Source organism: Aquarana catesbeiana, linkage group LG08 (assembly GCF_042186555.1).
Source record: "Aquarana catesbeiana isolate 2022-GZ linkage group LG08, ASM4218655v1, whole genome shotgun sequence".
In the NCBI taxonomy this organism is placed as follows: domain Eukaryota; kingdom Metazoa; phylum Chordata; class Amphibia; order Anura; family Ranidae; genus Aquarana; species Aquarana catesbeiana.
The window spans coordinates 298494476-298519959 of record NC_133331.1 but is presented as its reverse complement, the minus strand read 5'-3'; the positions used below and the strand labels follow the sequence as shown (position 1 = coordinate 298519959).

Genomic DNA, 25484 nt, shown 5'->3' with positions numbered 1-25484 from the left:
TCAGGTCACCTAGAGGCTGGGTGACAGATGCACACCGTTGGGATCAGGAGTGCACCGCAAGGTAGTAGACCCTACGGCTGACTGCTGCGGATTGTACCCTGGGAGGTTCAGGAATCAGGTCTACTGGATCACTGACACAGATCCCACTGGGAGCTAGAGCATAGATTCCCCAGGGCGCGGAGTCTAAGAGCCAGCGGGTGTTCACCAGAGCCTCTAGTGGTGAGGATGGACTGCGCTGCAGTCTGGCTCCAGGTCGCGGTCCCCAGGGTCTCACAGCTCACGCTCACGGTAGACTACAGGAGATGAGGAAGGAGGGAGCTGTCTGGAACATCAGGGTCACAGGCAAACAGGGATGGCCGGGAACAGGCCAAAGTCGGTAACAGAAATCAGATGTAGGAAACATAGCAAGTACACATAGAGGCTAACACACAGTGGTTGATCAGCACTGCTGGCTTGCAGTGCACAGGTTAATATAGGGTTCCCTGATATGGCCTGGGGTGGGGCCATGCTTAGAGGGGAGGTTACAAAAGCAGTCAGGTGAGGGTCAGCTGGTCTCTAGAGATGAACACATGGAGACAGGTATGCTGATCGACAAACTCTATTGCATAACCATGACATGTAGTTAATTCAATCTACATTCTTGCTGACAGTTGTTATGGGGATCAAAGACTCAAAACCAGCTTTTACCTGATCCCTGGCTTTAAACTCATCAGGGACCCCCTTTGTAACCCCTATGACATGTATGTATACATGAGGATCAAAGCTTCCGGAGAGAGCTGCTCGCTTCCTCCTCTGACTGTGTGCTGGGTCAGTGTATGTATCAGGGATATCTTTGGTTAGGATATGGGGGCTTTCTATTTTCATCTTTTTTGTCTAATGCACTCTGTGGTCGCCCATTCTGGCCCTGTGTTCCAACCCACTGGCCCCCACAGAAACCACAACTCTGTCCCCAGTAACTGTCTGTGTGGCATACATATATGTCCTTACCGTCAGGATATCACTGTACCAATGGCATCACCATGAAGGGTCAAACGGACAAGGTACTATGTCACAGTAATCTAAGGTAAAGGTGGTCACATGTGTACCTGAAGAGTTACACCAAAACGTAATTATGTTATCATTTTTGTGATGGCCACCTCCTGGGCCCCTCCCCCCTAGATCAAACAGAAAAAGGATATGCAGCACCCGAAAACACGCTCTCCTGCAGTGATAAGCGTGCATTCAGGTGTTCTTCCTGGCCAACTTGACTGAGGTGGCTGTGGTCAGCAAAACTTGGAATGGACCATCATAACTTGGCTCAAGGATCTCCAGACAGTAGTTGGTGTGTTCCTGTATCTAATTCAGGATCTGGAATGGAAGAAAACACCTGGACATGCATTCAGGTTAATTCTCGTGATAATGTGGTTACATAATTAGTCAACACATCAGACTGTAACTGTAACTGTTGTGGAAAGTAACAACCAAGTCTGGGAGCTGAACCAAACAAAATTTCATAAGGGGATAGGGCATGTTTCCCCTGGGGGTGTGTCTGACACTGAACAGGGCAATGGGCCAACTCATGTTAGTCTATTGGGCCATCTTTAACATCCTGTTTTTAGTGTCCCATTCATCCTTTCTACCTTCCCGCTACTTTGAGGGTGGTATGGGATGTGTAGTGCCAACTGAACCCCCAGTGCTGCCCAAATCTCTTTAGTAAGGGTTGTTGTTAGGGCTGGTCCCTGATCTCTCAATATCACCTCTGGGACCCCAAATCTACATACTATCTCACTCAGTAATTTCTTAGCTGTGGTCCTGGCAGTCATGACCACTTCCACTAGGGCGTATTCGAATCTGCCACTTCTTGGCACTTGAGAATGATCAATTTGCATCCTCTGGAATGGGGTATAGGGCTTTTGCCAGGTGCTTCTTCTGTGCATTCTGGGTTACATTTGGTGCAGATAATGCATGATCTGCAGAAGCTGTCGGTCAGTGGAGTAACTCTTGGTGCAACACTTGTTGATAAGAGAGTTCATAAAAGTCTTTGTCAAGTGGGCAGCTCCATGTGCCCATTGCACCACGGCTGGGTACATACTCCTGAGTAGACAAGGCTTCTTGTTGCACTCGAATAGTCCATTTCTGAGAGTTGCTCCTTTTCTCCATTTCCAGCTTTCCTTCTTATCCGGACTTGTTGTTTCCTGTAGTTCTTTTAGATAAACTCTGTCCACTGGGAAAGTCTGTAAGGTAAGCACGGGGTGGTTTTCTTCTACCACCCTGCTGTCCACTTCCCGCGGACCACCAGCTGTCTGTTTAGCAGCTGTATTGGCTCGATGATTGTCTTAAGCTTCCTTTGAGTTCATTTTGTCGTGTGCTTTTACTCAGAATAGTCACTTGGGTTGTGAGAAGCAAGGCATCAATCAAGTTTTCACAGGTGTTCCTGCAGCCATCAGGAATCCTCTGTTCTAGATAACACCATAATCATGGGCAATGTTGAAAGCATATCTTGAGTCCATATAAATGTTGGCTCTTTTTCCCTCTGCCCATTTACGTGCTGTAGTAAGTGCTTATAGCTCTGCCTCCTGTGTAGACATCACCGGTGTTAAGGCTTCAGCTTGTAGAACAGTGTTTTCAGTGGTGACCGCGTGTCCTGTGCGGTCACGGGGGTAACAAGTCAAGACTCTACTCCTCCTCCTCCTTTCCCCCCTCGAGAAGTGGAAGAAGGGTGGTAGGGTTCAGTGTTGGACAACTTAATAGAGTAATGCTGTCCAGTAGGAGGGAACACAGGAGTCTCAAGTGTCTGGTAGTGGACAAGTGTTTCGGCTGGATCTTGGTTGAATATGGCAACAACGTCATGGGGAACAAGCAGAACGAGGCAGTGTCCGAGGACCAAGTTCAAAGTTTTGTCAAGCAAGTCTTGTGTAGCAAATCCAGCTCGCAGACACAATAGGCCTCCTCTTGCTACCGCATCCAGCCGACAGGAATAATATCCTATGGGGCGTAGGCTGATGCCGTGTGATTGGGTGAGTACACCTGCAGCATGTCCCAGACGTTCGGATACAAAGAGCTTGAGCGTTTTGTCGTAGGCTGGGAGCCCTAGCGCCGGGGGTGGCGCACTCAAGGGTTTCAAACTTTAGATATTTCTTCAGGAGACATCTGGAAGGGTCTGATTGCAGAGCATCAGTAGGAAGGCTTCTGGAATCCATGCTCTGCACTAGGAAATTAGTCCAAGGAAAATGACAGGTGTTGAGCACCACTGCAATTTGGGCTTTGAGGCTCTGCAGCCCTGGTTGGCAAGATAGCACAACAGGCTTTCTGAGGTGACTTCAACAGGGGGTAAGTCAGCTGCACAAAAGAGAAGGTCATCAACATGTTGGAAGAGAATCACTTCCGGGTGTTCCTTTTGTCATGTGTTAAGGATGATAGCCATAGCTTTTGCAAACTGGCTTGGAAAGTTCTGTGCCCCTTGTGGCACAACTGTTTAGGTATGTTGCCGTTTCTTTCCGTGGATGAATGCGAAAAGGTACCAGCAGAAGGGGTGAGGGTGGACACTGAAGAAAACGTTTGTAAGGTCCACCTCTGTGAGGTATTTTGCAGTCAAAGGCATCCACAGTAGGTACCTGGTTCTCTTTTTAGGATTCTCTTCTTGGGGTTATTGTGGTTTCCGGGGCAATGAAGCGCCCTCTTTTAGCTTGACTGAAACTGGTGGCACCTTTAAGTTACCGTTGTCTCCCGGTCCTGTGGACCATAGGCACGCAGGGATTCTGTCAAGTACTTCCTGCAGTATTGAACTTGAAGTTTTTTTTTTTTTTTTTCTTCATTAAGTGTCATCAGGAGAGGCAGAGAACACAAAGCAGATGAGTCTTCTAAAGATAGGGGAGTATGTAACTTCACCCCCCTTCAGGCGTGTCCTGATTGAGGCCTGTAGTCTGGACAACACATCAGCTCCTAGTAGATTCAAGGGACATGTAGAGGACACCACAAATCTGGCAAACAAATCAGGAAGTGGACTGGAGCGGGGCACCCCATCCATTCCTACGCAGGAAACATCAATAGTGGAAAGGAAAGAATTATTAGGCAGATTCACCACCCTCAACACACTTTTGGCTGCACCCCTGTCCATCTCTGGGACATCTTGGGGCTCTGCATTCTTTTTTGAAGTGACCCCGTTTCCCACAGTTGTAACAGGTGATCCTTTCCCTGGTATTGGGCAGTGGTGGTGGACTAGTGTAGGCGGGATCTTCGTCATGGGTTACCATGAGGGGCGTTGGTTTTTTACCTTTTTGATTTTCTATACCTCTGGTCACCAACAATAAATCAGACATTTTCATTGAATGGTATTCAGGGCGGGCCACCATCAGGCCTTTTCTGATATCCTCTCTGAGCCCTGAAACAAAAGCAGTTGATAACATGTGTGTGTGTGCCTTTATGAGTCTAGCATGATACTTCTTCACAGACTCCCCTTTATCTTGGGTAATATCTTGGATTGTGGTCTTCTGATCCGTCAACTTCTCCTTTGCCCAGTCGTGGAGTTGTGCACAGAACTCCACGCCTGAGGTGTAGGAAGTGGCACTTGTCAGCCAGGCATCATTGAAGGCCATCTGCATGACTGGCCAAAAGACATATCCTGCTTTGATTTGGCATAGGCTGATCAAGTCTCTCCAGGCAGCTGAGTAAGTTTCTTGTATCTGCACTATCCTGTGGTAGAAGGGAATTGGCTGCTTCTCTGGGTCAGGCAGACTTGTCACTAAGGCCGCTGCTTGTGATAGAGTAAAAGCGACATACATCACTGGTGCCCCTTCTGGTAACCGAGACTGTTGTTGGGGCAGGGGCTGACAAGAGGCACTGTTCTTTACGGTTGCCAGCATGTGTTTGAGATCCTCTCGGAACTGAGAGTCTGGAGCCGGATTGGGGGTTAAATCAGTGGGTGGCCTTGCTGCCTGCTGTCGGGCTTCCCACTCAGATGCTTCTTCATCATTAACATATCCAGCCTGGGAATGTGATGCTCCCGTATTGGGGAAGACAGGTGTGTGGTATGAACCATCTTGGTTTAAAACAGGGAGGGCTGGGTACAGGCTGTTTAAGCTTACTGGGTGTACCAAGATGGCCGCCGGCAGGAAGTGCACTGGACTGGGTAGAAAGTGAAGGCATGGGTGCACTAAGATGGCCGCCGGGCTGAGTTGTCACAGTGGGTTGTGCTTGGGTGGTGAGAAAGGAGTGGTTGTTAGACGGAGGGCAGTGCTGTCCCTCCCCTCCTTTGTTTAAAGTTCCAACATATCATCAGTTTTGTGATAAACATACATAATACAATCGCCATCTTGCTTAACTTCCTTTATCCAATTTTCTTTATCACACAGGATTTTTCTCCCTGTTTCTTCTGCAACATAACTTTCGTCACTTCTTTCAACTTTGTTAACTATTTCAACATCTTCTTCTCTCCTTCTTTACAATATCACTTTCTGTTTCTCGGCTAACGGCTTGAGAGGGGAATACATACAACCAAGGAGTTAATATTTTTCTCAGCGTTCTTATCAGCAAATTCCTTCGGTGGGAGGGGAAGTGAGGAGCTACAGCCCGCGACCCAACAGATCCTTCGGGTAGCCTCCTTCCCCCTCTCGTGTATATCAAACAATAAACCACAAATACAATCACGACAGGACATTACACCTGCCACTCTCTGAACCGTAAAGCCTCAGCAGGCTAAGATAAACGCAAGGGCAGACCACCCTGCAAAAATAAACCCGTTTATAGACGTTTTTCTACAGCTCTACACCAAGAGGCCGACAACTCTTCTTGGGGTGAGTCCTCTGTAACGCTTTCAGACTGCAAAGCCAGCAGCTGAGATAACCCTCAAAGGTTCCTTGAACCTAGAGTACACCTGTCTATAAACGACTGCTACAAAAAAACTATCTCACTCCAGAGGCCAACAGCTCGTCTGGAGATGAGACCATACATTCACGCATGTAGCACTTTTAGACTGCTGAGTTTCGTAACCCAAAGAATGACAGACAGTGAACAAAAAATACAGTCAGCAGAAACCCATTGGCAGGTTTGTTAAACAACCTCAGGCGAGGAAATACCTGCCTCTAAGACAGTCTCAGCATACCGACAGAATCCAGCCGTCAACCGAAAGATAAGAGAGTCGTACAGTGGTAAAAATATCAATCAACTCACCGGTACTGTTAGGGCTGCGCAAACCCCACTCTGTTATCTTTCAATTAACGTCCGAATGCTTGTCGCGGTATAACTTCGACCGTAGCCTGAGGTCCCGGGTTTCGGCACCAACTTTTATGGAAATGATTAAGAGCTCCAATCGAGCTCAAGGTTATCTGCTGCTGTCTCTAATTTGAAAAGTGTAGATATGCATGCATATAAAGTAAACACTCTGAGACACGCTCAGAATTGCTAACTCATTCCACTTCTGATTTATTCAAGGCGGTGTTAATGTTTTATACACACAAATACGTCATTGCTATGTTAGTCTAATAGGTACATCTCATTGGTTAAGATAGAAAAGAAGATGGATAATTTTCATAACGAGGTTTGGCTCTCTTTGTTCTTATCTCCAGTTCCGCGTTCTTCTGTGTGTGGGAGGTAGGGGGTACACGCCATTTTGAGAAAATATAGGAACAGAGCAAATCTGTATACTTATATAATGAGTAAGGAGAAAAATATGTATGCACATAAGAAAATAGACATTTTCAGATTACTATTATTATTATCTACATCACATTCCTTCACAACAGGAGTGTGTAATGTACAGAATGCAGGGGACAGGAGTGTGTAATGTACAGAATGCAGGGGACAGGAGTGAGTAATGTACAGAATGTAGGAGACAGGAGTGTGTAGTGTACAGAATGCAGGGGACAGGAGTGAGTAATGTACAGAATGCAGGGGACAGGAGTGTGTAATGTACAGAATGCAAGGGACAGGAGTGTGTAATGCACATAATGCAGGGGACAGGAGTGTGTAATGCACAGAATGCAGGGGACAGGAGTGTGTAATGCATAGAATGTAGAGAACAGGAGTGTGTAATGTACAGAATGTAGAGGACAGGAATGTGTAATATACAGAATGCAGGGGACAGGTGTGTGTAATGCACAGAATGCAGGGGACAGGAGTTGTAATGCATAGAATGTAGAGGACAGGAGTGTGTAATGCACAGATGGCAGGGGATAGGAGTGTGTAATGCACAGAATGCAGGGGACAGGAGTGTGTAATGTACAGAATATAGGGGACAGGAGTGTGTAATGTACAGAATGTAGGGGACAGGTGTGTGTAATGCACAGAATGCAGGGGACAGGAGTGTGTAATGTACAGAATGCAGGGGACAGGATTGTGTAATGTACAGAATGCAGGGGACAGGAGTGTGTAATGCACAGAATGTAGGGGACAGGAGTGTGTAATGTACAGAATGCAGGGGACAGGAGTGTGTAATGTACAGAATGTAGGGGACAGGAGTGTGTAATGTACAGAATGCAGGGGACAGGAGTGTGTAATGTACAGAATGTAGAGGACAGGAGTGTGTAATGCACAGATGGCAGGGGATAGGAGTGTGTAATGCACAGAATGCAGGGGACAGGAGTGTGTAAAGTACAGAATGCAAGGGACAGGAGTGTGTAATGTACAGAATGCAGGGGACAGTAGTGTGTAATGTACAGAATGCAGGGGACAGGAGTGTGTAATGGTAGTGGAAAAATCGAATGGTTAACGCTGCACTTGAAAATAAAATAATTATGAAAAGTGAAAAATTGTGTATGTATGAAGCTGCCAGCACCGAAAGTCCTAAATACAAAATTCAAATCAGTGTAAAACGTGGGGTGGGTGCGGTGCTGAATATGTAAATCCAAAAATGAAAGAAAAAAAATTGAATAAAATAACAATCAGTAGTGGTGAAAAGTGTAAGTAGAAAACTAAAGCAAAGTCCCTAAACCTCAAAACAGGGAAAATGACAAAAGCGATCCAGTAAACCAAGTGAAAAAATAAAACAAGGTTTAAATCCTATAAATGACAATGTTATGAGTCATAAATATAGAAGCAGAATGTCACAAGATATGAAGTAACAAAACCTAAAAAAAAACAAAAAGCAGAATGATGGTGATCACAAAATGTGCAAACGAAACACTCATATGAGTTCCTGTGTATGCCGTGTGAAGATTCCTGTGTATGCCGCCCCCCCTTAGGGTTGCCACCTCATCCCTTCAAACCCGAACTCATATAAATTACCCAGGTTCTAAGGCTAATTAAATGCAGATAAGGCAACAAATGAGTTTAATTACCACCTTAACCAGCCACAGAACCTGTGTAGTTAATATGTGTTCAGGTTTAAAGGGATGAGGTGCAAATCTACCCCCCCCCCTCCTATCCAAGTGTAGACAAATATGACAGGGGAGCCACACGGACCCCCTGAAGCATGGGGCCAGGTCACAATTATGACCCCCTATTATGCCTCTGTCCCAATATCTCTCCTTTTACAGATTCTACAAGCAATACTTTACAAAAAGACAAACCCTGAGACTGTTAATTGGAGCCGGAGTGAATGGACTGTTGCTTGTGTGACTGGGGGGCCTCTGTACTGTATGGGAAAGAACCGGTTAATATCATCGCTCTCTGTGGGGGGAGCACTACACATCTATAAGGATATACAGTACATACACACAGCACAAGGCCGTGTTCACACTACGAGGCGTTTCTCAGGGCTGAAGTTCCTCTGAGCTCCACAAGGTGGTGATCTCACTTCTACCCAGACAGGAAGTCTCTATGGAAGACAGGAAATGATGTCAGGTACAGGAAGAAAGCTCCTTGTGATACGACGTAGAGGTGACGTTGCTGAAATTGGCAGCAGAAGAGGTAATAAGATCTTATTTTCTATTTACACCCAGTAACCCCCCATCATGTCCGTCCTCTTCCTCCATAGTCACTGTGACGTCTTTTATCTCCAGCAGATGATGATACACACATATATTATTATTATTATACAGGATTTATATCGCACCCACAGTTTGCACAACATGAGGACAAACAGTACAGTTACAATACAATATAATACAGGAGGAATCAGAGGGCCCTGATCCTTAGAGCTTACAATCTAAGAGGGAGGGTCAAGTGATACAAAAGTTAATAACTGTGGGAGATGGGCTGATGGAGAAAATAAAAGTCCAGTTGTTAGGTGGGGGCAGGATAGGCTTCTCATAGGAGAAGGGTTTTCAGGGATCGTCTTAAAGTGGACAGAGTAGGAGATAGTCAGACAAATTGGGATAGGGAGTTCCAAAGGATGGGAGAGGCTCGGTAGAAGTCCTGAAAATGAGCATAGGAGGAAGTGATGAGGGAGCTAGAGAACAGGAGGTTTTGGAAGGATCGAAGAGAATGATTTGGTTGGTATTGTGAGACTAGGTTAGTGATATAGCTGGGGGCCGAGTTCTGGATGACTTTCTAAGTTGTTAGTATTTTGAATTTAATTTTTTGGGTAAGCAGAAGATTGGCAGAGAGGAGCAGCAGACATTGAATGGTTGGTAAGGTGGATGAGTCTGGCAACAGCATTCATGATGGGCTGAAGGGGGGATAGCCCATATAAAGGCAATCTGGTGAGGAGGGACTTGCAGTAGTCAAGGCAAGATATAACCCGGGATTGAATCAGTAGCTTTGTGAGGTCATTGGTTAGGAAGGGACGTAATTTGGAGATGTTGCGGAGGTTGACGCGGAAAGCTTTGGACATTGATTGGACAGTGATTGGATGTGGGGCTGAAAGGAGAGTTTAGAGTCCAGGATTACACCTAGCACCCTGGCTTGTGGGGACATGTTGATGGTTGTGCGATTGATCTTGACAGAGAAGTCAGGGGAAGGGGGCACGTGGGGGAGGAAATATTATGAGCTCGGTTTTGGATAGATTGAGTTTGAGGAAGTGTTGTGACATCCAGGCTGATATGTCTGTTAGTAAATTAGAAGGATTGATAGAAAGCACTTGTTATAGAGAGGAAGGAGAGCTAGATAGGGAAACAAGGTCACCTGCAGTCTGTTTGGTGTTTTTTTTTTTTTTTTTTTTTATTACTAAGCATTTTTTTATTGAGAAAAGGAAGTTTGCAGTACAAAATGGCATGGGATATAAAACTACTCATTGAAAAATAATTTGGGTTACAGAGTTAGACAATGATCGTCCAAATAGATAAGTATTCGAGGTTAAACATGACAATCTTAATGCTATGTTCTTATCAGCTATATATGGTATGTCAAACAAGACTGCAACCAGAAAAGTCAAAAACAACAGAAATAAAAAGAAAACCATAACTCAGGTAATTCTTGTAGATGAAAAGTGAACCAAGGGTTCCATTTAGCGTCATACATAGGGATGGAGTCATGCAGTGTGTGAAATATTTTTTTCAGATTACATTATTTGATCAACTCGAGAGATAACTTGCGAGAATGGGACTGTGTTCGACTTCCAGTTAAGGGCGATTGCCCAATGCAGCGCAATACAAATAGTGTGTAATAGTTTCATTAGGGGGTTTCGGGATATCAGGGATTTTTTCAAATAGTAGACAGTGAGTATGTGTCAGAGCCATGTGCCTCCCCGCCAGCTTATCCATTAGCTCCAGAGTCGCCCTCCAAGTAGGTTGCAGAGCTTCACATTCCCAGAACACGTGCAAAAAAAAAACCTGGAAGAGCACATCCTCGGAAACAAGATGAGGAAGTCTGTGGGTAGATCTTTCCCAAACATAAAGGAGTATAGTACCAGCGGGTAAATAATTTAATCGCTGTTTGCCTAATGCCCCGTACACACGGTCGGATTTTCCGATGGATGAAAATGTCCAATCGGAGCGTGTTGTCGGAAATACCGACCGTGTGTGGGCTCCATCGGACATTTTGCTTCGGATTTTCTGACACACAAAGCACATCATCCGCATACATGCAGAATTTATAAGTAAAGGAAGCTTTGTTGTAGCCCGGAATATCCGGGCGCTGCAGTATGGCAATGGCTAGGGGCTCAATAGCCAGAGCGAAAATGAGTGGGGACAGTGGGCACTCCTACCAAGCCGGAAAAACTCTGAGCTACATCCAGGGATTTTGACACGCCTGCTGGGGTTTTGGTATAGAGCCTGTAGGAAATCACCCTGAAAGCCATAGCGCTTTAGTAGGAGAAACGCATAGCTCCAAGACACACTGTCAAAAGCTTTACGAATGTCTAAACTTAACGTGAACAGTTTCATGGAGAAAAGGTTTGCATCCTGAATAATATCTGTGGCTAGGCGGATATTGTCTGTTATAAGGTGGTGGGGGATAAACCCTGACTGGTAAGGGGAAATTAGTGAGGAAATCACTCCTGCGAGTCTATCGGCTAAGATCCTACTGAAAATTTTCAGGTCACTGATAACCGATATGGGCCTAAAATTCTGGGGGTGAGTGTGGTCCTTATTCTGCTTAGGGATGAGCGACATGTTTGCTAACAGCATTTCCTCCGGAAAGCTGTTATCTTGTAGGACAAAGTTAAAAAGCCGAACCAGCCTGGGAGACAGTTGGGAGGCAAATTTTTTTATAATATATGGTAGAAAAACCATCAGGCCCGGGGGAAGAACCTGTCTTTAGTGCCTTGATGACATTCAGCACTTCTGATTGGGAAATAGGTGAATTAAGTTTGTCTAATTGTGAGAGTCGGGATTGGGATAGAGTTAAACCAGAACAAAGCCTCATGTCACGCGTGCCATGTACCTGAGATGAGACCGAAGTAGTGGGGAGGCCTCCCTTGCACCTCGGGTCCTTGAAGCCTCTGGAGATGTAGACAGAGACTTGGTGGGCACCGAGTGGCACGGGTGCCAGGGGTGTGGAGCACTGTGCAAGCCTTTGTCCGAGATCCGAGCCAAGGTCAAGTCCAGTTTGGCAACGAAGTATAAAAGGGTTAATCAGAAGAAAAATGGTCAAGAACCAAGCCGGGGTCAGTTCCAATCTGGCAGCTGAGTACAAAAGGGGCAAAGAAGTAGAATGATAGAAAAACCAAGTTAAAAGCTGCGCTCTGGGTTTATGATCAAACAAATATGTTGTGACAACGAAAGCAGCCTGCACCAAGATCTAGTCTCCAAATCTCATCATAAAAAGTTAAACAAAGATGCGGCGCTAAAATGTAATCTGAAACAAAATCACTCAAAAGTGAATAGGATAGGATTGAACAAACCACTAAATGAATGAATAAATATTAAAGTGAGTATACGTGGAGATAGAAGCAAAATTAATACACTCATATGCAGTAAACAAACAATCAAAAGTGAATAAACACATTAGTAAAAGCAAATTCATATACTGATAACCAGGAAATTAGTAATGATTAATTGCCAAAAGTGAATATGGTAATATATTCAGTGAAAACATCCCAAAAATAAATATAAAGTCCAGAATACGTAAAACAACAAAAAAGGGGGGGATCCGTGATGGAAAAGTGCCACAAAAGTGCAGAAGGAGGGGAAGATGCAGATGGGGAATCCTCTATGACTCTTCACACCCAAGGTGGAATATCAGATGCGCTTACCAGATCCCAATGACTGCTATTATGGCAGTCATAAACGGCACAGGGAATATACAGGTCTCCCCACAACCTCAGCAAATGATGCCCGTACGCGGCAGATGGTATAATGTGTGCAGTTAAAATTCGCCTCTAGAATCAAATAAGCGCCGGCCGGCTTCAGCTGCTGCCTGTTCCTTCCGGGTTCAGCGTGGTGTGGTGGTGACGTCAGCACGCCGCTCCTCCCTGCGCCGTTTCGACAAATCTGTCGTCTTCCTGAGGTCGTATTGTATTACATAGTTGCTGGTTGATCTTACACAGACAGATCGGAGGGAGGCACAGCGTGTAACGCAGGAGTTGCAGGGAGGGAGGCGGGAAGTTAACAAACAGGTGATTGGCTGCATATGAGTGTATTAAAGAAGTAGAATGGTCAAGGTACAAATCCGAGGTCAATGGCAAGCAGGAATCAAGAGTAGTCAAATAGGTTTCCAGGTCACAACAAGTTCAGACAGATCACACACTAGCACAGGAACAAGGGGGGGACTGAAGATAATCCAGCAATTTGACAGTGTCTGGGCTGGGCTTATATAGGGAAGTTTGAGGTAACTTCCTGGGCGCCTCCTGGGCATTTTCCCACCTTTTTCCATCAGGTTGAGGTCACTTCCTGTCCGCTTCCTGGGCATATTCCTGCCGTTTTTCATCAGGTCTTCTGCGCAGGTGCGGGTTGGCGCGCTGAGGCGTCTTTAGCGCATGCTCAGTTGGAACGGATTTCCTCTTGTGGCAACGCGCAATTGGTGCATACTTAGTAAGCCCTGGACTCTTACACCTCATCTGATGGTCCAGACTGGGGGGGTCCAAGTAATGTTGAGTAAAAATTTTTAAGACTTCTTGAGGGTGAGATGTAATTATGCCCGAAGGGGTAGTCAATTTATAAACGTGCGGAGGGTGGAAAGGCTGGTTCAGTTTCCTAGCGAACATGGTTGAGGCGGTGTAATGCCCTGTACACACGGTCGGATTTTCCGACAGGAAAAAAGTGCGATCGGATTGTTTTGTTGGAAATTCCGATCGTGTGTGGGCTCCATCGGACTTTTTCCGTCTGAATTTCCGACACACAAAGTTTGAGAGCAGGCTATAAAATTTTCCGACAACAAAATGTAGACAAATCCGATGCACAAAGTGCCACCCATGCTCAGAATAAATTAAGAGACGAAAGCTATTGGCTACTGCCCCGTTTATAGTCCCGACGTACGCGTTTTACGTCACCATTTTCAGACAGGGCATTACTGTGCAATAGACATCTTGCCTTGGACCATCGCAGGGCCCTTCTCCACTTTAGCTGAGAGTAGCGAGTCAAATTCAAGGCGTTTTTTGCTCGATGGACAGTCTGGTAGACTAAAGTCAGGGCTGCGGAATTTTTATATAAACTGTCCAGCTCCGCAGAGAGCTGTACTATTTTTTTCTTATTAGTTTTATTGTGGGCAGTAGCTAAACTGATAAGTTTACCCCGCAGCAACTGCCTTATGAGCGACCCACACTGTAGAAATGGGGGTCCCAGGGAGGGCGTTTAGGGCAAAGTAGGTATCTATAGATTGAGAAACCTCAGATTCACCCGCCAAGTCAGAAAGAAGTGCCTCTTTGAGTCTCCGCATAAATGGTGTAGGGGCTAGTTTAATAAATTCTGTGGTGAAGGAGGTTATGTGGTGGTCAGACCATGCACAGTTATAAATGGAGGCTGTCTGAGAGATAGCAAGGATAATAGGAGTGGAGAGAATATAGTCTAGTCTTGCGTAACTGTTGTGCGGATGAGAGTAGAACGTATATTCTTTTGCTCCTATGTTGTGTGTACCCACCATGTGTCCACTAGTTGGAATTCCAGGAGTTTACGGGAAATGGATTTAGGGAAAGCCCTGGAACCAGTGGAGGCCGTGCACCCTGTCTAGTGTGGGGTTCGCTACCATGATAAAATCTCCCCCTATAATCATATGGGGGGGATTGATATTTTGCTAAAATATCAAAAAAGGATGTGAAGAAGGAGGCAGAGGATTCGTTGGGGGCATAAACACTAGCTATGGTAAGCTCCCGGTTATGAATATCCTCCCTTTATTATAACATAGCGACTTTCCTTATCTTTGTAAATCTGACGCACATCCATAGGAAAGGAGGCGTGTAAAAATATGGCAGCACCCCTACTCTTCGATGAATGAAGTGTGTAGAAAGCTTGTGGGAAAGTTCTATGAAAGAACTTGGGATGGGAGTTTTGCGAGAAGTGTGTCTCTTGAATCAGTAGAATTTTAGCATTAAGTCGCTTATAGTGGGAGAAGGCTTTACTCCTCTTAATAGGGAGAGTTGAAGCCTTTGACGTTATGCGAGATGCAATTAATCGCCATTACTAAGATTAGGGGGGGCGTTCAGCTGAATGAGTGAAGAATAGGCTTGTAGGCTACTATCAAATATGGAACCTAACTCCACAAAGCCCCAATACTGCATTTGTAACAGATTGCAGACCATAGAGGAACATTTAAAACAGCGGATAGAGGCCTTATGACCTCACCTACTCCAAAAACGCCTGTCAGGACAAGAATGACTATAATCAGTTGAGGATTCAAACCTGAGAAAAAAAAGAGTCCAAAAAAAAAAAAGAAAATGAACAAAAAATGAACAGGATCAGGAACATTTTTGTATCCTGAAAATAGAATGTTACAACCGAGACAACCAAGTCTCGAACCCAGCAGCACCACTGATCTTGTGCCCAAACCAAAAGAGGGGACCAGTGTGAGGAACCTAGCTGTAAAAAAAAGATTTAAAAAGTGGTAAAGTTGCTGGGTGGGGATGTCATGCAGCAGCACCAAGGGACAGGCTCCTGACAAAGTGGGTGCCTTGAGACTGAGGGTGCGTCGTCGCTGAATCCAACGGGGCAGATCGTAGAGATAGCTGTATTGATGCGATGAAGTTAGCTATGTCCCCGGTTAAGCGTTATCATATCGAATTCTCCTTCTGTCGTGTCTGGTAGGTGGCATGTGCCAGATTTGAGATTGCCTGGGGGGGTCAAGGGATGGCAGGGCACCGCTTCAGCTTCCATGTGGCCCAATTTCACCAGGATCTCCTGACCCTCCAGAACTGTGGTGGCAGCATAAGTGGAGCCATTATGAGGAACCCACCAATTTAAATGGGAAATATGTATCGGATCCGGGCTGCTTAAAGTGTTACAGTGACCTCCTTCATGCCCCTGTGTCTGTCCAATGTGGCTAGTGAGATATCCGGATAGTTCTGAACAGTGTAATCATCAAGGGCGATGCGTAGGGTGTTTCTAGCAGCCCTTAAAATGTCTTCTTTCGTCAGGAAATCCTTCATACAAAGGATTATGTCACGCGGCAGTTTGTCTGCTGGAGGTTTTGGTCTGAGGGCCCTGTGAAACCTGCCACACCTAAAGGCCGCAGATTCACATTTTGGAAGGAGAGACTTGAACAGCCTGATGACAGTGTGAATCAAATCTGTTACCGACTCTGGAATACCTCGCAATTGCAGATTATTGCATCTATTCCTGTTGTCCAGATCTTCAACCTGATTTGATCAAATGCTGTTGTTAACGTTGTTAACATTTCATGCTCTGGACTGAGCTCATTATAAGCCAGGGCCAGTTCATCGTGTTTAGTTTCCAGCATGTCAGTTCTAGTACCCAGAGCTGCAATCTCCTGTGACAGTGCATGGGAGGTCTTGTGCGTTTCTGTTTGGAACTTTGTTGCCAGTCTATTATACATCTTTTCTAGGCTAGCATCTAGGTCAGCTTTAGATAGAGAAGAGGTGTACTCACTGCCAGGATCCGAAGGTGAGCCAGGAACAGAAGGCACAGAGGGGGCCGCTGGAGCAGGAGAATGTGCTCGGGCCACGGCGCCATTTTGGGACATGCTGTATTGTTCCCTGGTGCAGAGGAGATAGTGGGTTAGAGAATTCTGAGCGGGCCCCGGGATTTTTTCTTCAACAACGGCATGCACTGTGTCTTTGTGCCTCGAGGGGTGTTAGAAGTGTCGGTGTAAGGCCATTTATAGCCCTCTGTGAGCCAATCATGTCCCGCGGTGTGCGGAGCTACTGTGTCAGGCGTCCATCTCGCTCAGCGCTGAGCATGCGCCCCCTGTTTGGTGTTTTATCAAAGTAGTTTGCTGTATATTCTCGCTTTTTGCAATCTCTTTGTGCAGAGCCAAAGGACGCCCACTTAAATCAAAAATTCACTTATAGAAAGAACCCCAGACATGTGCCCCCCAGTCATTAATATTGTGGAAATGTACAGTAGATGAACCCCTTCAGGGTCAGAACATCCCCCCCCCCACTTACAGGGCTTAAACATTTCCTTCATTTTGGAGATGTGTCACCTTTTCCACCAGTGACCTTCTCATCTCATCCGTCTATTGTACATTTTCTACATCTATACTAACAATGTCACGCTTACCCCTAACGCAGGTGGTCAGACACTATAGCTGGCTTCTGTGTTCTTCACCTATAGAAGCCCCCTTTTCCATAAGGCAAGCAGGCCTACCTGTACTCAGTTGCCCCCCAGGATTTACAGAATGCTATAGTGCCTGGCCACCACGCCTGAGCAGGAACAAACTGAGCACAGCAACCAGGTATTTGCAGGTTGGCAGACAGACAGAGTGGTTCCAACGATAGTCCAGGTACAAGGCAGGCAAGGTTCAGAATAGTCAGGGTCAAATCCACAGTCAAAAGGCAAACAGAGTTCAGAAAGTAGTCGATATCTGAACCAAGGTCATCAACGAGGGAATTCCAACACCAGAGTAGGGCAGACAAACAGAGAGCTTGGAGCACATGTTACAAACGCAATATCACAAGCATGAGACTGCAGGCTTGGCTGGCTTAAATCAGGTTGGGTCTCCACCCAGAGACTGACCACATCAATTACCTTACAGGTGGGACAGACAGACAGAAGAATGCATCACAGCCAAAACCTGGATGCAGGAATTAGGAGTAGGAGCAAAACACACTCCTGACAAGCGGATTATAGTAATTTTATTAGTGGTGGGGGTTGGGCGGTTTATTTAGGAGGGATTGGAATATGTATTTATTTTATGAGATGCAAATAAGAAGAAAAAAAGAAAAATTTAATTTTCAGTAAATGTCCGTAATTTATTTTCCCATAATGATCCCAGTCTCAGATATTCATCCTAAAATGTGATCAGTAAAATCTCCAGAGTACACGTAGATCACAGGAATATGATGTGTCCTGACAAAGCCCAAAGACAAAAATCATCTTCCAGTTTAGGAGAGGAGGGGCGCACCCAGGAGAAATGATTCTGTGTACAGAAACCTCACAGAGCACCCCCCACAGCTCCCTCCTCCCAATGCCCCTCCAATCAGCGTCAGAGAATCCTATGACATCACACTGACCTCATAGCGCCTCCTCCTAATATCTCTCTATCCGACTTTTTTTTTCTAATGCTCTTAGGATGTGGGCCGACCCCTGGCCTCCTCACTTTCCAAGTAGGGCTGTTGAACCTGCATTGTATGTAATATCAGAAACCTCAGCATGAAGTGGGGTTTAAATAAAAAGAGACCTGACCAGTGAGGTGAGGAGGATTCTGGGAATGTCATTTGATTTTACTATTTGTGTTCAAATCTAGAGTTTTCCTCCTGTGAAGTCTGGAGATCATCTGACCATCACATTGCCTCCACCTCCCTCCCTGATAGAATAGAGAAATAAAAAGAAGATTCTAGAAGTCACCAGAGAGATCATCGAGCTGCTGACAGGAGAGGTGAGCGGAGCTCGGAAGGACATCATGATGGACAATCAGCCGCCCCTCACATCACCGGGTAAGAGGAGACTTTATTGTAAAGGAGAGAGCAGTACGGAGGATCCACCTAGATCCCCCATCATCTGATAAACACATAGAAACAATGTATTCAGTCAGTGTGTGTGTTTCCTACAGATGGATCCAGTAATGGGAACCCACCAGAGAGATGTCCCCGTCCTCTGTATTCCTGGGATTCTACACAGGAAGATCACACCATCCCTCACCATCATCAGGTAGATGATTGACAATTATTGGTAGTTATGATTTATACACAAGCATGTTTGTTGCAATGAATATTTTTTTATATTTTCAGAGTGGAAACCTTGGGGATGATAATATTAATGTTAAAGAAGAGTATAAAGAGGAGGATGAGGAGTATGGATTGATGAAAAACTTTTCAGAAGGACACAGGGATATGATGGAGCCACCTAATATCAGGAACCCACCAGAGAGATGTTCCCGTCCTCTGTATTCCCGGGATTCCACACAGGAAGATCACACCATCTCTCACTATCATCAGGTAGATGAGGAACAATCACTGATAGTATCATTAGGATCTGTACATTATCTGCATTGTTACCATTGATGTCATTTTTATTATATATTCAGAGTGGAAATCTGAGAGATTCTAAAGTCGAGGTTAAAAAAGAGATAAAAGAGGAGGATTATGAGGTTGGGGTGATAGAGGAGTCTGAGTCTCTAAAAGTTTACAAGGATCTGTACCAGGACACCATGGAAGAGTCATCCAGCTACAGAAACCCACCAGAGAGATGTCCCCGTCCTCTGTATTCCCGGGATTCCACACAGGAAGATCACAGCATCCCTCACTGTTACAAGGTTGGTGGATCGGAGCATCTAGAACATGGACTTCTGGAGAGGATGTGTGTTTTTTTTATATGATGTCACAATAATAAATCTTCTATTTTATAGATGATATTTTCTCTCATTTTCTTGATTTAGAGTGGAGATCCAATTGATATAGAATTTGAGGTTAAATCAGAAGAAGAAGAGACGTATGTGAGGGATGATCAGCAGTCTATGGAGGAGGATGGAATAACGGGGACATTTATAGAGGAGGACACTCCTACAGAGATCAGCATAGGTGGGTCATTAACACTAAATCCATTCCTCCACCCATACTGCTCACTGATTGGTCCAGAGTAGGGCGGGGACTGGGTGATATCAGCCTGTAATCCCCTGGTCACTTTCCTGAGCTGTGTTCCCCGTCCTGTATTCCTGTATTTCTCTCGGATAATCTTCCTTCTCTGTGCTGCAGACACAATTTATGTATCTAGACTGGATTTATGGAGATTCTGGGGTTCAGCTGGCAGTAAAATTTAGATTTTCTCCATAGGTGTTGCTCAGCCTAGGCACCTGGAGTATGTATCCTGGGTCTTCTGCCTCAAGTCCTGGGTCTAGCAAGACCTCTGACAGAGTAATTCTCCCGGGAATACCTTTTCTGTTATTTGCTGTCTGTGCCGGGTGGAGGGATATGTCTGTATAGTCTCAGACCCAAGTCACTGAGTGCAGTCTCAGGAGATGGGAGGCAGCGGTGTGGGACCTCTGCAACTTGTCTCAAATAAACATTAAGCCACCAATATTATAAGTCCTGACCCCTGCACTATATACTCTATGTTGTACATTACATACTCCTGACTTCTGCTCTCTCCCCTCTACCCACTGCTTATATATACACATAATATGTATTCTCTTTTGTTACACCCATTTCCTACCAGCTGGACATTTTATATCTGATGATTTGATTGGAGCACAGACTTTTACATGTTGATAATAATGTGATAACATCCTCCAACTTTGGAACCTTAAACAGAAAGTGATAATGAGGGAGGAGTCAATAACCCAATGATGGTGGTCTTCAGGATCAGTCCAGTCTTCATCTTGGTTGTTCTCCCCCCATCCTCACTCTCTGACCTCTGGTGGGTCTCAGCCCCGCTGTTATTCATGACTAAATCATGGACTAAATAAGGAAGTGCAGGACTTCTTGTGTTGGGAAGATGGCAATGAGTGATAGAGGGGGAGGGGACACTCGTCCTATAATCCCCTCATCACTGTCACTCCTATAAAAGACAGTTCTCGTTGTTTCCTCACTCTCTGACTAAGGTCCATGAATAAAGAAATTATCTGGTAGGAGATCAGAGGACCCATTTACTAGTTACCTTGAGGGGGGAATTGTAAGATCCTCAGAGACAAAGCTGCCTGATGTGGGCGGAGTCCTGGTTTAGGGGAACCAATCTGCTCATGTCTAGTAATAATCTTTGTATCTCTATTTTAGTAGATGGACGGGAGATGAGGAAAACCTCAGAGGATTGTCTCACTTTGTCTCCAGACTGTAAAGTAGAAGATGAGGACATCACACAGTATAGTCCAGGAGAAAACCCGACTACCTCAAATGTCCATCCGGCACCACACAGTGTAGATGGACCATCGTATTCCTCTTATCCTGAGGAACCTCAGACTGTGAGGGACGGTGCCGGACCATCGTATTCCTCTTATCCTGAGGAACCTCAGACTGTGCGGGACGGTGCCGGACCATCGTATTCCTCTTATCCTGAGGAACCTCAGACTGTGAGGGATAATCCAACAAATAAAAGGTTTCCCTGTCCTGAGTGTGGGAAATGTTTTTCACGGAAGTCCAGTCTTACCACACATATGAGATTGCACACGGGGGAGAAGCCGTATTCCTGTCCTGAGTGCGGGAAATGTTTTTCAGCGATGTTCAGTCTTTCCTATCATCAGAGATTGCACACGGAGGAGAAGCGTTATTCCTGTCCTGAGTGCGGGAAATGTTTTTCAGCGATGTCCAGTCTTACCAGACATCTCAGATTGCACACGGGGGAGAAGCCGTATTCCTGTCCTGAGTGCGGGAAATGTTTTTCAGTGAAGTCCAGTCTTTCCAAGCATCAGAGATTGCACACGGGGGAAAAACCATATTCCTGTCCTGAGTGCGGGAAATGTTTTTCAGTGAAGTCCAGTCTTTCCAAGCATCAGAGATCTCACACGGGGGAGAAGCCGTATTCCTGTCCTGAGTGCAGGAAATGTTTTTCACAGAAGTCCCATCTTTCCCATCATCAGAAATTGCACACGGGGGAGAAGCCGTATTCCTGTCCTGAGTGCGGGAAATGTTTTTCACAGAAGTCCCGTCTTTCTAATCATCAGAGAGTGCACACGGGGGAGAAGCCGTATTCCTGTCCTGAGTGCGGGGAATGTTTTTCGGTGAAGTCCAGTCTTTCCACACATCAGAGATTGCACACGGGGGAGAAGCCGTATTCTTGTCCTGAGTGCGGGAAATGTTTTTCAGCTATGTTCAGTCTCTCCTATCATCAGAAATCTCACATGGGGGAGAAGCCATATTCCTGTCCTGAGTGTGGGAAATGTTTTTCACAGAAGTCCCATCTTTCCAGACATCAGAGATCACACACGGGGGAGAAGCCACTTTCCTGTCCTGAGTGAGGGAATTGTTCCTCACTGAAGTCCTGTCTTCCTGTACATCAGGGGTCCCACACAACCCTCGAGGTGTATTAGTGAGTGTGGGAAATGTCTTGTATATGAATGTTGATGGACATGTGGGGAAGAAGCACACCCTGATATACACCTCAGATATACTCCATGGCTGATCTTCATCATGGAGGAAACACTTGATAAGGAGATCAGAGATCACCAAAGACATGGATGAAGTGTTGTACCGTGTTGGCCATTGATAGCGGGAGAAAAATAAAAATGGAGTCATTACCTCTCATTGGCTGAGTACATTTTGTGGTGGAAGATTTCACAAACATTTACAGGTCTGTTTCTAAACACTTTGTAGAATGAATGTGTAAAGGAAATGTGTAAGTTCTGTATAGAATTGTTTTGTATTTTGCACTGCCCTGGAAATCATATTTTATCACAAATAAAATTTACATTCAGCCAGGAGCAGCGATTTTCTTTTTAAATGCTTAAAGTGAAACATTAAAAATGTCCAATTCCTTTAACTACTTGCTTACTGGGCACCTAAACCCCCCTCCTGCCCAGACCAATTGTCAGCTTTCAGTGCTCTCACACTTTGAATGACAATTACTCAGTCATGCAACACTGTACCCAAATGATTTTTTTGTCCTTTTTTTCATACAAATAGAGCTTTCATTTGGTGGTATTTGATCACCTCTGGGTTTTTTAATTTTTGCGCTATAAATGAAAAAAGACCGAAAATTTTGAAAAAAATGCTTTTTTCTTCGTTTCTGTGATAAAATTTTGCAAATTAGCAATTTTTATTCATAAATGCTGGCCACAATTTATACTGCTACATATCTTTGGTAAAAATAACCCAAATTAGTGGATATTATTTGGTCTGTGTAAAATTTATAGCGTCTACAAGCTATGGTGCAAATCATAAAAAAATGATCACATCTGATCAGACCTGATGTACTGAGGCCTATCTCATTTCTTGAGACCCTAACAAGCCAGGAAAGTACAAATGCCCCCCAAATGACCCCTTTTTGGAAAGTAGACATTCCAGGGTATTTAGTAAAAGGTATGGTGAGTTATTTGAAGTTGTTATTTTTTCCCACAATTCTTTGCAAATTAAGGTTTCTTTTTTATTTTTAAATTTTTTTCAGAAAATTGTCATTGTAATAGCTTATTTCTCTCACATGGAATGTGCATACCACAAATGACACCCCAAAATACATTCGGCTACTCCTCCTGAGTATTACAATACCACATGTGTGGGACTTTTTCGCTAACTGGCCACATACAGAGGCCCAACATGCAGGGAGCATCATCAGGTGTTCAAGGAGCATAAATTACCCATCTAACTTGTTGACTACCTATTACACTTTTGAAGGCCCTAGAGCACCAGGACAATGGAAATGACCCCATTTTGGAAATCTAACACTCCAACGTATAATCTATGAGGCATAATGAGTCTTTTGAACGGTTCATTTTTTTCCAGAAGTTTTTGGAAAATGTGGAAAAAAATGAAAATGCATTTTTTTTTTTACACAAAGTTGTCCGTTTATAAGATATTTCCAACACATAGCATTTACATAGCAAAAATAACACCCCAAAATACATTCTGCTATTCCTCCTGAGTATACTGATACCACATGTGTGAGACTTTTACACAGCCTGACCACATACAGAGGCCCGCCAGGGAAGTAGCACCTTCAGGCGATCTACGAGCATAAATTACACATCTCATTTCTCACCCACCTATTACACTTTTGAAGGCCCTGGAGCACCAGGAGAACGGAAACGCCCACAAAATGACCCCCATTTGGGACAGCTAACACCCCAACGTATAATCTATGAGGCATAATGAGTCTTTTGAACGGTTCATTTTTTTCCAGAAGTTTTTGGAAAATGTGGAAAAAAATTAAAACGCATTTTTTTTTTACACAAAGTTGTCCGTTTATAAGATATTTCCAACACATGGCATTTAAATAGCAAAAAATGACACCCCAAAATACATTCTGCCACTCCTTCCGAGTATGGCAATACTACATGTGTGAGACCTTTACACAGCCTGGCCACATACAGAGATCCAACATGCAAGGAACGCCATCAGGTGTTCCAGGGACACATAGCATGCACATACCAAGAATTACACCCCAAAATACATTATGCTGAGCAAAGAGAAACAAAAGATTACCTGTGGTTTTAGTAGTACAGTTGTCCGCAGGAGGATAGCACTGATGCAGGCAGGGACTTGGTCAGCAACAGCGAACACAATTTTTCAGGCAGCAGGCAGAAATACTGTCCATAGTCAGTACAGGCAGCAGGCATGGATACTGTCCATAGGTCAGTGCAGTGCAGGGTCAGTGCAGGCAGAGATTGTCAGCAATGCCAAAATATTGGTCTTGGTATTAGGCAGAAACAAGGTCCATGTGCTGTGGTCAGTGCAACAAACAGAGGCATGATGGCAGTAAGTCCTGCAGGCAGCAGGCAGAAGTAGGGCCTCGTTCAGGACAGAATGGGGACGGGTAGAGGCTTCTCCCACCCAAATCTCTTTGAAGCCTCCGAGTCTCCAGACCCTAATCTAGGAATGAGAAAACAAAGAAAATTGTTTTCTTCATCCAGAAAAACTATTCTGGAGCCCCTCACATATGTGAGACCCCTGTGTTGAATCCCACTAGTCCAGTTGCAGGGTACAAGATCAGTCCAAGAGGCAGGCAAGAGGCATGGTCAAACAGTCCAAGGTCAGCTCCAGATCAGGCAAAGGTATGCACAGAATCGTTAGGCAGAAGCATGGTCGAATAACAGTCCAGGGTCAGTTCCAGATCAGGCAAAGGTATGCACAGAATCGTTAGGCAGAAGCATGGTCGAATAACAGTCCAGGGTCAGTTCCAGATCAGGCAGCGGTATGTACAAAATCGGCAGGCAGAAGCATGGTCAAATAACAAGCCAGGGTCAGTTACAGAGCAGGCAGTGGCATAAGGTGTGTGAAGGCAGGAACTGAGGATTACGTTTACCATACTTCACTAATAATTTAGTGAAGTATGGTAACGGCGGAAACATTCACCTATACAGAGGCCTGGTTGGGAAGGACATTGTGCACAATAATAAGATGTGTCTCTTCTGACTCCTGCTCTGGTACACACCTTACATCTTTTTTGACGTCTTTGGCCTGTTGGTTTGGGAGGGAGTTTATCTGGAAAGTGGCGTTCGGAGAGTCGACTAACAACATCTAATCGGATGTTTTCTGGTGGGCCGTTTGGGAATATAAGGGCAGTGTAAATTTCCTCCTGGTAGCCAAGGAAGGGTTGGGGGCTTTGGGTGGAGTTGCGGTAAATGATATAGGAGTTGTATATGGCCGATTGAAAAAAATAAATCAATACTTTTTTGTACCAATGGTATGTCCTTCTTGTGGCAAGGTATGGTTCCAACATTTGATTGTTGAAGTCGATTCCCCCCATAAACGAATTGTATTGATGGATGCATGTGGGTTTCTGGATGGGGCCATTCCTTCTGGGGATTTCCACATAGGTGTTATTGTGGATGGAAGACAACATATACACATCCCTTCTGTCCCTCCAATTCACTGCCAGAATCTCTTTGTTACGCAGACTTGCCGTTTCTCCTTTTCTCAACTTCTTATTAACAAGACTTTGAGGAAAGCCCTTCCGATTTTTTTTTACGGTGCCACATGCTGGTGTCTTCTTCCGATGAAGGTTGTGGAACAGGGGCAGAGAAGTGTAGAAGTTGTCTACATACAGGTGGTATCC

General features: G+C 44.9%; 2 protein-coding genes across 2 annotated transcripts in view; both read left to right on the top strand.

The window, feature by feature from the left end:
* The window catches only part of LOC141106849 (uncharacterized), a 58714-nt gene extending 36520 nt beyond the window's left edge, over positions 1 to 22194 (top strand). The window contains exon 3 of the mRNA XM_073597778.1: positions 20874 to 22194. Within this exon, the coding sequence (XP_073453879.1) occupies positions 20874 to 21732 (859 nt within the window). The 3' untranslated portion in view covers positions 21733 to 22194. The remainder of the gene's footprint in view (positions 1 to 20873) is intronic.
* LOC141104908 (uncharacterized) lies at positions 8397 to 20054 on the top strand. Its single transcript, XM_073594712.1, has 6 exons — positions 8397 to 8823; positions 18091 to 18280; positions 18397 to 18494; positions 18575 to 18781; positions 18871 to 19098; positions 19222 to 20054. The coding sequence occupies exons 2-6, from the start codon at positions 18247 to 18249 to the stop codon at positions 19423 to 19425; spliced, it is 771 nt and encodes a 256-aa protein (XP_073450813.1). The 5' UTR covers positions 8397 to 8823; positions 18091 to 18246; the 3' UTR covers positions 19426 to 20054.
* Positions 22195 to 25484: the final 3290 nt, after the last annotated feature.

Bases quoted from the DNA above. Each gene is read 5' to 3' on its own strand.
- LOC141104908 (XM_073594712.1), top strand. From the start codon at position 18,247: ATGATGGACAATCAGCCGCCCCTCACATCACCGG. The intron at 18,495-18,574 runs GTAGATGATTGA...TTATATTTTCAG, and splicing joins CCATCCCTCACCATCATCAG to AGTGGAAACCTTGGGGATGA. The intron at 18,782-18,870 runs GTAGATGAGGAA...TTATATATTCAG, and splicing joins CCATCTCTCACTATCATCAG to AGTGGAAATCTGAGAGATTC.